Source organism: Manacus vitellinus, unplaced genomic scaffold (genome assembly GCF_001715985.3).
Source record: "Manacus vitellinus isolate BGI_N305 unplaced genomic scaffold, ASM171598v3 scaffold_47_pilon, whole genome shotgun sequence".
NCBI lineage: Eukaryota > Metazoa > Chordata > Aves > Passeriformes > Pipridae > Manacus > Manacus vitellinus.
Window position 1 is genome coordinate 1,862,115 of NW_021940585.1, and position 11,449 is coordinate 1,873,563.

At 53.1% G+C, this 11,449-nt stretch overlaps 1 protein-coding gene across 1 annotated transcript in view; it reads left to right on the top strand.

The window, feature by feature from the left end:
• The first annotated feature begins 1,593 nt into the window (after positions 1–1,593).
• Positions 1,594–11,449, top strand: part of AMPD1 (adenosine monophosphate deaminase 1) — an 11,811-nt gene continuing 1,955 nt past the window's right edge. The window contains exons 1-13 of the mRNA XM_029962480.1: positions 1,594–1,737; positions 3,561–3,572; positions 4,583–4,751; positions 5,196–5,361; positions 7,525–7,687; positions 7,905–8,124; positions 8,487–8,616; positions 8,889–9,083; positions 9,319–9,450; positions 9,531–9,694; positions 9,816–9,942; positions 10,364–10,527; positions 10,858–10,978. Coding sequence (XP_029818340.1) covers positions 1,716–1,737; positions 3,561–3,572; positions 4,583–4,751; positions 5,196–5,361; positions 7,525–7,687; positions 7,905–8,124; positions 8,487–8,616; positions 8,889–9,083; positions 9,319–9,450; positions 9,531–9,694; positions 9,816–9,942; positions 10,364–10,527; positions 10,858–10,978 — 1,785 coding nt within the window. The 5' untranslated portion in view covers positions 1,594–1,715. The remainder of the gene's footprint in view (positions 1,738–3,560; positions 3,573–4,582; positions 4,752–5,195; positions 5,362–7,524; positions 7,688–7,904; positions 8,125–8,486; positions 8,617–8,888; positions 9,084–9,318; positions 9,451–9,530; positions 9,695–9,815; positions 9,943–10,363; positions 10,528–10,857; positions 10,979–11,449) is intronic.

The window sequence follows — 11,449 nt, forward strand, 5'->3', positions numbered from 1 at the left end:
GTGTCAGATGTGAATCCCAAGATCCTGATGCATCCAGGAAGGTTAGGGACAGGCATAGTCCTTGTGGGAGAGCAAAACAAGCAGGAGCCAGTTTTTATGGACCGTGAATGAAATGGTTAAACAATAATGTGCTGGGGACTCTCAAGCTCAGAGATGGGTAAGAACAAGAAAAATTCAGGAACTGAAAACTGCATCAGCATGAGAGGAGGCCAAGGTGTAACAGCACCCCAGCTTTGCCCTGTTGCTGCACCTCTGCAGGTTGCAGGGAGGGAAATCAGTTCATATTCTTGGGGAATAACTGGGAAGTGGGGATACAATCCCCTGAGATCTGGAGAATCTCTTGATTGTCACCCAGCATGTTTTGAAGTTGTGCCCATCAGAGAATGGGCACATCTCTTCCAGAGAGTTTCTGGATGCTTTGGGAATTGTCTCAGCTGGAGATGCTGTGCCAGGTCTCAGCTCACCCAACTTCACTGACCAGTTGTGCCACAAGATTCCCGTGCACCTGCAAACAAAACCCTTGGCTTGTCTTTCCCAGCTCTGTATTTTATGCATGTAATTGTCACTTTTTCCAGCCTTCTCCTGGGACAAGGCCTTTCCATAGCTGTTCCTGCAAAGTGTGGCACAGGAAGCCCTTACCTGCACATAAAATTCCAAACAATGTTGGCTTTTCCAGGTGGTTTTTCTGTTCCCTTCAAGGCTGTGACCGAAGCCTCCCTTTATTAAATCAGAGCCAGGCTGTGCTGCTGCAGCCCAGATGCTTTGCTTGATTTGTCCTATTCCAGGGCAGGTTTTCAACACCATCAAGAACTGAAGTATAAACAAACAGGAAAAGATTCTTTCGCATCAGAACTATTTTACCCTTCTGACCCGTTCTGGTTCACCACTTCCCACCAGAATCTGGGGCAGAAGCTCAGAGTTACTCTGGCAACATGCAGGGCATGACAAATTCTGGCCTTTTTCTTCAGACAGGAGCTGTTTCTCAGCTTCAGGTGAGACCTGAAGTAGGTTTGAGGGCACCCTAAAGGAGGGTACAGCCCTCAGTGCCAGTATTCTGGGAACAATCTGCTTAGATCAAGGCAAGAGCTACTTCCCAACCTGATGTCTGCTCTGCCAGACCCAAGCCACGTGTGTAGCTTAAGGGAGGACTTCCTTGAACCACCTTCCTTTTGTTTGTTGGATTCAGCTGGGAAGATGTGAGGACATCTGTGCTAAAATCCAGGCTTTCAGGTAGATCCCTCTCCCTGAACAGCACAGGTGAGAGCAAACAGTTTGGATCCACCCACAGCCCCTGTTCTGATGGAAACACCGAGGCTCTGCCTTGGGAATTTCCTTTAAACCTTTGGTTCAGCACAGAAGGTGTCAGGTTTAGTCTCTCTTAAAAAACTGACTTCCACAGTCCACTTTAGAGAGGTGCAGCTGCCTGGGAAGCAGAAATCTGACCAGGCAACAGGTGAATCTCCACGAAATGTAAGAATGAAGCCTGACTTAGAGAAGAAAAATCATTACATTTGAGCCTTGGTTCACCTGTTTCAGTGGAAGTGTTGTGGCTGCACTTTAAATAGGTCCCCAGTTGATCTTTACTCTCCTTTTAGAGTGGGAGAGTCTGATTACAGGGAAGGGAAAGCTGTAAAATTAGTGTTGGGCTCTCACTCGGCCCCTTGTGCTCGGGGACAGTGGGGTGTTACTGAGGCTCTGCAGACTCTGCTGCAACGATGTCCCGGGGGAGAATTCCAGGTAGGTCTGAAAGCAGGGAGCCAAGGAGCCACTGGGCAGGCTCTCAGCCCACAGCCTGGGAGATTTGGATGGTCCACGGGACCTCACTGGGGCCTTTGGGCGTTTTTCTTCCTGCTTGGAGACATTTTTCGGGATATTTTAAATAGTTTAAAGAAGTAGTTTAAATCTTGCTCTGCTTGGACTGAAGAAAAATATTGTCTCTCCTGCAGTGTGATGTGTCCTGTAATGACAGCACTGGATCCCTGTGGATGTGGGTCAGAGGGATTTCAGGAGTCTCTGGTGCTTGGCAAAGCACCAACTCTGAGCTTGGCAAAGCTCAGAAGATGTGGGGAGCTGCATTCCTGAGGGCATGGGGAGCATAAGCTGGGCAGCAGGAATAGGGCCAGCCAGGCTCTGCAGAGCAGTGCAGAGGGACATGTGACAGGTGGCTGCAGAGCCCTGAGTGATATCAGCCCCAAGCTGCTCTGATAAGAGCAAGTTTGGAATTGCAGGGCTGTGGTGTGACAGACAGTGTCCTCCTGTGTGAGCCTGGGTTAAAACCTGGCCCTGCACCACCGGTGGGAGGCTGTAAACCTTCCTGAGTGTAGTTTTCATCCAGTAAAGGGATGAAAGGTCAATGGAGGCATTTCTGGGATGCTTCATTTGCAAATGAATACTTGGAATTAGAATGTCAGGGGTGTGTGTTCCCCGGACTGGGATTTGGGAAGTGAGTGATGTTAGAGCTGCAGCCTCAACTGCTGGGTCAGATGGAAAGGGCAGGAGTTGCACCCTCAAAATGTTGCTGCCACCCTGTATGACCAGGAGTGAGGATCTGTGGAAGTGCAGTGCCTCAGCTGTCTGCTCCTGTTAGGGAATAAATGGAGATGTGACACAGGGGGATGGAACTCTGCAATGCCCATCCATCCTGATCTCCACAAAGGAGGGCGAGTCAAGGGCAAAAAATAGCCAAGCCTGGTGCTCCAAGTCACTAAAATATCTGCCTGCTTGTCCAGCAGGAGAAGGCTGTCCTGCCCTCCTGCTGGTCCTGCTGCATCCCTGCACCTGGACACAGGGAGAGACCTCCCAGGACAGCCCAGTCTGCCCACATGGCTGGGTGCCTGTTAGTCTCTTGTAGTGTTGACTGAGGTGATCTGGGCTCTGGCAAATGTTTCATCTTGGACAGCTGCAGGGAAAACAGACTGTGGCAGGCAGAAGCTCTGCCAGAGCCTCGGGTTGGATGGGACCTGCAGGGGGGTTTGGTTACACACCGAGGCACCAACGAGGCTCTGTTGGGAACAGGCAATGCCAAACTCACATCTTTGTGTTGCTCAAAGTGGCAGCTGCTGCTCTGGGGTTTGTTTTTTGGTTTTTTTTCAGTACCTAAAGGGGCTACAAGAAAGCTGGAGGGGCTTTTCACAAGGGCATGGAGTGACAGGACAAGGGGGAATGGCTTTAAGCTGAAGGAGGGTGGGTTTGGATTAGATATACAAAAGAAATTGTTCCCTGTAAGGGTGGGGAGGCCCTGGCACAGGTTGCCCAGAGAAGCTGTGGCTGCCCCATCCCTGGAAGTGTCCAAAGCCAGGTTGGACAGGGCTTGGAGCAACCTGGGATGGTGGAAGGTGTCCCTGCCCATGGCAGGGGGTGGAACAAGATGATCTTTAAGGTCCCTTTCAACCCAATCCATTCTGTGTTTCTATAACTCTTTTGTCAGTGGAAGGCTTTGGCTAAACTTGTACTTTGCTAATCCCTTTTTAATGACTGATGAGAAGACAAGGCAAAAAGGCTCAGATTTTGAAGGGCTGATCACAACAGCTTTCATTTTGTCTCTGTTTTATCTTAAACAGCAGAAGACAAACGTGAGTATTGCTGGGTTTGTGTATGCTCTGCTGTGTTACTGCCTGGACATGATCAGTGGAACCCAACAGCTGTTGCATGATCATGGTGATCTTTCAGCAGCTGCAGAAATGCTATTTCCTGGCAGTGCCAGCTGTGCCCCTCGGTGTTACACGGAATGGTCCCAGCTTTTTGGCCCTTTAGTATAGGAAACTGCAATTTTTAAATGTTATCCTGCACCCTGGTGAGAACCCTCTGGCTGTTCTGCTTTGGCCCTCACGTGCTGACCATGTCCTGTGTGACATGTTGATGGTGAGGTCCGTCCTTCAGCATCAATGCTCGCTGAGCTTTGTGCTGAGCTGCCAGCTGCTGGCAAAGCCTGCTCCGTGCCTGCTCCTGTGCTGCCATGCAAACCTGTGCTTCTGGGACAGTTTTGATGGTGTTTTGTTGGCAGTGGAAGGGCTTTTAACCATCCTTCTCCTCCTTCATAAAGCCCCAGCCAACCCTGTGTCAGTGGTGACCTTGGCAGCACGATGCACGTGGTGGGTGAGGGGGGTCCAGCTGTGGCTGGGGCTCTCCAGCTGCACTGGGATGGTGGGAGCTGAGTGCTTGGGCTGCTGGCTCTGCCCCCCCTCCATCCATACCTCTGTCTTCCTCCTGACTGGATGCCTTGTGGAGCAAGTGGGGCTTAGACTTCCTAAAGCTGTAAGGGCTCTGCCAATCTTCCCCTCTCCCTGCCAGTGCATGCTCCCATCATTGCCCTTCCCAAGGATTTGCTTCTTCCTGGGCCTTTTTGCACCACTCTTGGTGCCTTTCCTGCTGTACTGGGGGTATCGAGGTATGTCTCCAGCCCACCAGGTGTGTCCCAGCCTCGTGGCAAATCTGGGAGGTCACCCCTAGTCTTTTAGGGGGAGTGGGGGCCACGAGGAAACAGCAGCTGAGCACTGAGCTGCCTGCAAGGGACACCTGCCTGTTCCAGTGGCTGGGAACCAGCTGCCTGTGGGAGCCTGAGCTCTGCTCCCTCTCCCTGCAGAGATGGACGAGTCCATGCGCTCCTTCGCCGAGAAGATCTTTGCCTCCGAGGTGAAAGATGAGGAGGTCAAGGGGGAAATCTTCGATGTGGAGGAGACCTCCCCCATCTCCTGGCAGGAAATGAAGGTGCACATGATGCTGCAGGAGAGAAGTGGCACCACGGAGAAGCGGTGAGCAACAGCCAGGGATCCTGGGAGAGGAGAGGAACACGGAGCAGGGGGGATGTAAATCAAAGCCCATGGGAAGGGGAACAGCTTATCACACCTGTGGGATTAATCCTTGCTAATCCTAAGGCATCTGTCAGGTATCCAGGGGTTCCTCTCCAAGTGTTCCCACTGTTGGACAGAAAGACACCCTGCTCCCTGGGTGTCAGGGACAGCAATGGCCTCAGAGCTGGTGGAGAGGGAGACTTGGAGACCGTTCTCTGGAAAGATGAGACTCCCCAAGTCTGTGGCTACTTTGTGATCTGTGCCCTCTGCTCTTGGCAGCGGCTGTTTCAGGTGCTCAGAAGGCACCAGGGAGCTGATTTGTGTTGAGCACAGTTAGAACATGGCTGTGGGAAGTACCCCTGTCCTGGAATGGGGCTGTTTGCCTGAGGTTTTCCTCCCCGGCAGGAAGAAGCACCATCTCCGCTTGAAGACAGTTGCGTTGGCACTGCCCTCGGTTCAGAAGTCTGTCAGCAGCCTGTCTGCCATGGATGAGGTCATCTCCACCTCCCCCCTGTACCAGACTGTGCCTACCTTCCAGAGGGTCCAGATCAGTGGGGATTATGCCTCTGGGGTAGGTACTTCCATGGCTGTTCCCCTCCCCACCACCTCTGGTCCCTGCCTGTCCCTCAGCAGTGCCCAGTGTCACAGGAGCCTGTTCCAGCTGCAGTGTCTCCCAGAACAGTCTGTGCCTCACAGGCCTCTGGAGGTGCCCTGCTGCATTCCTGGGGGATCCATAGCTGAATTCCTTGGCAGGAGTCTGTGGGTTGCTCCATGGTTCCCATGGGATTCTCCAGGGAGGATGTGGCTGAGCAGGCTGTGCTCATTCTGTCACATCCTCTCTGCTTGCACACAGCTATGCCTGTCCAGGATCTGTGCATATCCCAGAATCCCAGAATGGCTGAGGGAGGTCATGCATTCCAAGCCCCCTGCACAGGCAGGGTCACCTAGAGCCAGTTGACCAGGACTGTTATCACCTCCTATGTTAATCCCTCCTTCTCCTTCTCCTTCTCCTCAGCCTCCTATTACAACTGTGCTGCCCCTGGGATCGTGCTGGTGGATCCAAGCTCAGCTTGGAGCTGCACAGCAGAACAACTGGGGAATCTGAAAATCCCTCTTTGTTTAGGCACGTTCCCCCTGCTGTGACTGTCTTAGTGGTGTTTTCTCACCCTGCTCCACTCCTTTGAGCCACTTCTGATTGCCCAAAACACTTGTCAGAGCAGTAAATCAAAAATTGTCCTGGTCACTGGTCGGTGTTTCATGTTGCTCCTGCTTCAGTTTCAGCCTGGGCTCCAAAAATAGCTTTTAGTGTTTTGCCCCAGCCTGACCATTTCAGGGCCATCTACAGATTACAGTGAGGAGTGTAAGAGGCATTGGAATTCACTGATTCTGGCACCAGGAGCTTCCCTTTGCCATATCTGGGACTCTGCCTATCATCCCTTCCTTGCCCTGCCCAGGCAGAGCAGCGGGAGGGAGGGCATGATTGATATGATATGATTATCATATGATTATGATTATGATTATGATTTTGGTTATGATATGGTATGACAAGAAAGCTCGAGAGGAACCTTTCACAAGAGCATGCAGTGACAGGACAAGGGGGAATGGCTTCAAACTAAGAGAGTAGGTTTAGATTGAATATTGGGAAGAAATTCTCCCCCCTGAGGGTGGTGGTGAGGCCCTGGCACAGGTTGCCCAGAGAAGCTGTGGCTGCTCCATCCCTGGAAGTGTCCAAGGCCAGGTTGGACAGGGCTTGGAACAACCTGGGCTAGTGAAAGGTGTCCCTGCCATGGCAGGGGGTTGGAACTGGATGATCTTTAAGGTCCCTTCCAACCCAGGCCATTCTATGATTCTGTGATATTTATCTCGCTGTGACCAAATGTCCCAGTTACAGGGGCTGGGACCAGTTTATCACTATGTGAGTATAATCAAAACTGTGTGTTCTACACCCTCTCTGTTATTTCTGATGGACTGATGGATTGTTTGCAGCAGGCAGCAGCTGCCCAGGGCACACTGACACCTCAGGCTACAAGCTGGGTGTTAAAGAACCCTGCCAGGCAGGGGAGTGTTCTTTTGTTTCCTCACAAACGACTCAGCTAACTCCCCTCTGGAAAGGCATTAACACCTTCACACCCAGCCGGAGGGGTCATCTCTGCTAATGGGCCACCTTGGACTGGCATAATGGGCAGCTGCAACCACCTAGACCACCAAAGATTCCAAAAATATCCCATGGCTCACAGAGTTAAATCACCCATCGTGAAGCTCCCCACCCTGGGGGAGGTACTGGGCATTCCCACCTGAACTTGAGCATATATTATCTACGAGTTTTGGGACTTCTGGTGTCACTTCTGGGATCCAGAGGAGGACCAGAACTTTAACAGAACTATGACCATCATCGAGGTTTCCTTTCCTTTTACTTCGCCCCCGGGGGCCCACGTGGTGCTCAGCACAGGGCTGACAAACACTGTTCTGTTCTTGTCCCAGGGTGCTGTGTTATTCATCTGTTTTTGCGGGTTAAAACTGTTTTTCTCTGTATCATTGCATTTATTGTAATCTTTTTTAGTAAATTGTACCTCTGACTTGTGATCTCTCTTGAGCTGGGTTCATTTCTCCCATCAGTTTACTTTTAAACCAGCACACCAAAATTGTTCTCTCTCCATCTGGGTTCACCAGGGTGTCTCTCTCGGACATCTGAGTTCCAGTTGTGTGTTTGCCTTCAGCAACAACCCCCTTGCAGGTGACAGTGGAAGATTTTGAGGTTGTCTGCAGAGGTTTGTACCGTGCCCTGTGCATCCGGGAGAAGAACATGCAGCGCTCTCTGCAGAGGTTCCCCAAGACCCCGGCCCAGTACCTGCGTGCCATCGAGGGCGAGGCCTGGAGGCCCAGTGACACTGGCCCAGGTACACCCAGGATCCTGGAAGGGCTTCCCCTCTGGCCTCAGCGTGGGGCAGGGAAGGATTGTGGAAGTGCTCCACAGGGGAGTCGCTTGCCCAGGTCTCCTCTTGGGTGTCCCAGTGGTGGGGTGTCCCTGCCCACTGCCCAGGCTGGAGGAGCATGGCAGGTTTGGGGGCTGTTGGCTGGCAGCCTGTGCATTGTGGAATTCTCCTTTTGGTGCAGTGTTCAACCCGCCAGTGAAGGATGGACAGGATCCCTTTGAAACTGGGAATCTCCCCGAGGACCTGGGATACCACGTCCAGATGAAGGAAGGGGTAGTTTATGTCTATGCTGACAAGGCAGCAGCTGAGAGGAACGAGCCAAAGGACCTGCCCTACCCCAGCCTCGAGGACTTTGTGGATGACATGAACTTCCTCTTGGTCCTGATTGCAAAGGGGCCTGTGTAAGTGCACAACCCAACAGGTCCTGCCTCAGTGGGCAGAGGGAGGTCAGGGCAGCCCCCTCCCCTTCCTGGGAGGAGGGAGAAACCTGCTGATGACATACCTGGCTGCCCAGCTGTACTTGGCCCCTGTGAGCCCTCTTGATTGGGGTCTTAAGCAAAGTCAGCATTCAGGGACTGGAGACAGGGCTGCAGATACACTCCCACCTGCCCAGCCTTCCTCTGAAGCTCTGTAATAGAGGCAGGAGAAGCACCTGAGGGAAGCAGGGCTGGCCAGCATGAGCTGCTCCACCTCGGGTGAAAGCTGCAGCCCTGTGCTGAGGGGTGAGAAGCCCAGTCACTGTTCTGCCCTTTGCTTTCACTAGTAAGACCTACACTCACCGGCGCCTCAGGTTCCTCTTGTCCAAGTTCCAAGTGCATGAAATGCTCAATGAGATGGAGGAGACGAAGGAGCTGAAGAACAACCCGCACCGGGACTTCTACAACTGCCGGAAGGTAAAGGGCAAGGCTTACAGCTCTGGTGACCCTGAGGAGGAAATGTCTTGGTGCCTTCCCCTCCCTGGGAACTGGATTTTAGAGCCCAGGTCCACTGGCATTGTTCCCACAAGTGAGAATGTGCTGGCTGGGCTGCTCTTGGCCCATCATGTTCACACCACTGAGCCCTGCTCCCCACACAACTTGCTCCCCTGAGGGGTTTGTGGGCCTCCCTGGGATGGTACCTGAGCCTCCCAACTGGAAGCTGGAGGTGGACACACCTTGCTTCCCAGGTGGACACGCACATCCATGCTGCAGCCTGCATGAACCAGAAGCATCTGCTGCGTTTCATCAAGAAATCCTACCACGTGGATGCCGACCGCGTGGTCTACAACGCCAAGGGCAAACAGCTCACCCTGAAACAGCTCTTCGAGCAGCTCAATCTACACCCCTACGACCTGACAGTGGATTCCCTGGATGTCCATGCTGTAAGTGGTTGGACATTTAGTGTAAAATCACTCTTGAGGCACTCTCATCTCCTCCATAGGCACAGTTTTTCCCTTCCCTGCGCACCCACGACATACTGTGTGTGTTAATATTCGTGGCAGGGTGTCACAGCTCCTGGTTTTCCCGTTTTGGCTGGTTTGGATCAGTCCCTGCTTACTGCCACACCTGGCCTGAGTGTGTGAGTGCAGGATTTGACCCTGATCCTGCCTCTTCCAGGGCCGACAGACATTCCAGCGCTTTGACAAGTTCAACGACAAGTACAACCCCGTGGGGGCCAGCGAGCTGAGGGATCTCTACCTGAAGACAGAGAACGCCATCAACGGCGAGTACTTTGCCACCATCATCAAGGTGAGGAGAGAGGGGAGGGGAAGAAGTGAAGCTTTGGTGCTGCTGTGGGTCCCTGTGCCACGGTCTGCTCTGGTTTGCAGGAGGTTGGCTCCGACCTGGAGGATGCCAAGTACCAGCACACGGAGCCTCGGCTCTCGATCTACGGGCGGTCAAAGGAGGAGTGGGCCAAGCTGGCCAGGTGGTTCAACACCCACCGGGTCTATTCCCCCAACATGAAGTGGATGATCCAAGTACCCAGGATTTAGTATGTGCTGTGGGTCTGAGGGGCCACTGTGCCTTACAGATACCTCATACCTGGGGGGGTTGTGGGGACAGTGGGCTGTGTGGTCCCACTGGTAGCAGCTAATCCCTGTCTCTGCCCACAGTGATGTGTTCAGGTCTAAGAATTTCCTGCCCAGCTTTGGGAAAATGCTGGAAAATATCTTTGTTCCTGTGTTTGAGGCAACTGTCAATCCTCAAGCCCACAAAGAGCTGAGTGTCTTTCTACGCCACGTGAGTGTCACCTGATGGTGTTGTCAGGTGTGGTGAGAACTCACAGTCCTGTTTGTGCACAAGAAATGGGGTATTGGCTGATGTGGAAGATATCACCAGTGGGCTTGTGGCCCTTCTGCAACATTCTTGGAAGTGGGTGTGTGGCCAGAAGTGCAGGGAGGGCTCAGACTCCCTGAGCTGGCTGCTGTGGGCCTGTGGGAAATCCTCACCTCCTGGGGAAGGTGTGAGCTTTATTCCTGGTTGCTGACAGAGCTTGGGGGGTTGTGAGGAGGGAGGTCTGCAGCCTTGCTGGACTCTGCTCTTGAGGAGGACAGGGGTGTGGGTTCTGGTGAGCTGCAGGGGGGCAGGGTGAGCCAGCCCAGCTGGGCATGGTGAGGTGGGGAGCCTTGAGATGCACCTTTCTTGTTACCTTGCCGAGCAGATCACTGGCTTCGACAGTGTGGATGATGAGTCCAAGCACAGTGGACACATGTTCAGCACCAAAAGCCCAAAGCCAGAGCAGTGGACTTCTGAGAAGAACCCATCTTACACCTACTACGTCTACTACATGTACAGCAACATCCTGGTGCTGAACAACCTGCGCAGGTGAGGCCCGGGATCTGCCACCATGAGGTGGCACAAGGGGCTGCCTCATGAGTTATTGATGTGGGAGAAATGGGGGCCACCTTGCTCTGCCCCCAGTGTAGTTTGGAGCTTCATATCCCAGAGCAATCCAGAAGCTTCTCAGTAGGAAGCGTGTCGGACTGGGGTGAAAATTAGGGATCGCAGAGATGCATCTATTGCTTATGCAGAGGAGAAAAGAGAGTGAGTGATGTGCTCCTGGGCCAGGCTGGATTCATGGGGAGGGGCAGAGCTGGGCCTGAAGTCAGGTCCAGCCCCCTAACCCTGCTGCCTGCCCTCCTTCCCTGCGCTCAGGCAGCGTGGGATGAACACGTTCCTGTTCCGCCCGCACTGCGGCGAGGCCGGGGCCATCACACACCTGCTCGCAGCCTTCATGACAGCAGATAACATCTCCCATGGCCTCAACCTCAAGAAGGTAAGTGGAGTTAAGTCTGTCACGAGCAGCCCAGGCGTGGCAGGGCAGCAGAACACGTTCACAGCTGCCTCCATGCAGCTGGCAGTTGGTTGTGCCTCTGCTTTATGCTGACATAGCCTGGCTTCAGGCAGATGTCTTTTCTCTGGGGCTCTCCAGGCATGTTTGGGGATCTGGCTGAGAAACCTGTTGGATTTTGAGGGTTCAGCCTCACAGGCCTGTTGTAGGATACATCTGTTATCATTGAGCCAGCTGCATTCTGACAGGTTTGAGCTCCATGTCCTCTCATGCTCCATGTGGACTCTGAAGGATTGATTGCTGGCTTGCCCCTCTCTTTCCTTGCACACGTGAGCTCTCAGCCTTAAGCTCTGCCAGGGGAGGTTTAGGTTGGATATTAGGAAGAAATTTTTTACAGAGAGAGTGATCAGATATTGGAATGGGCTGCCCAGGGAGGTGGTGGATTCACCATCCCTG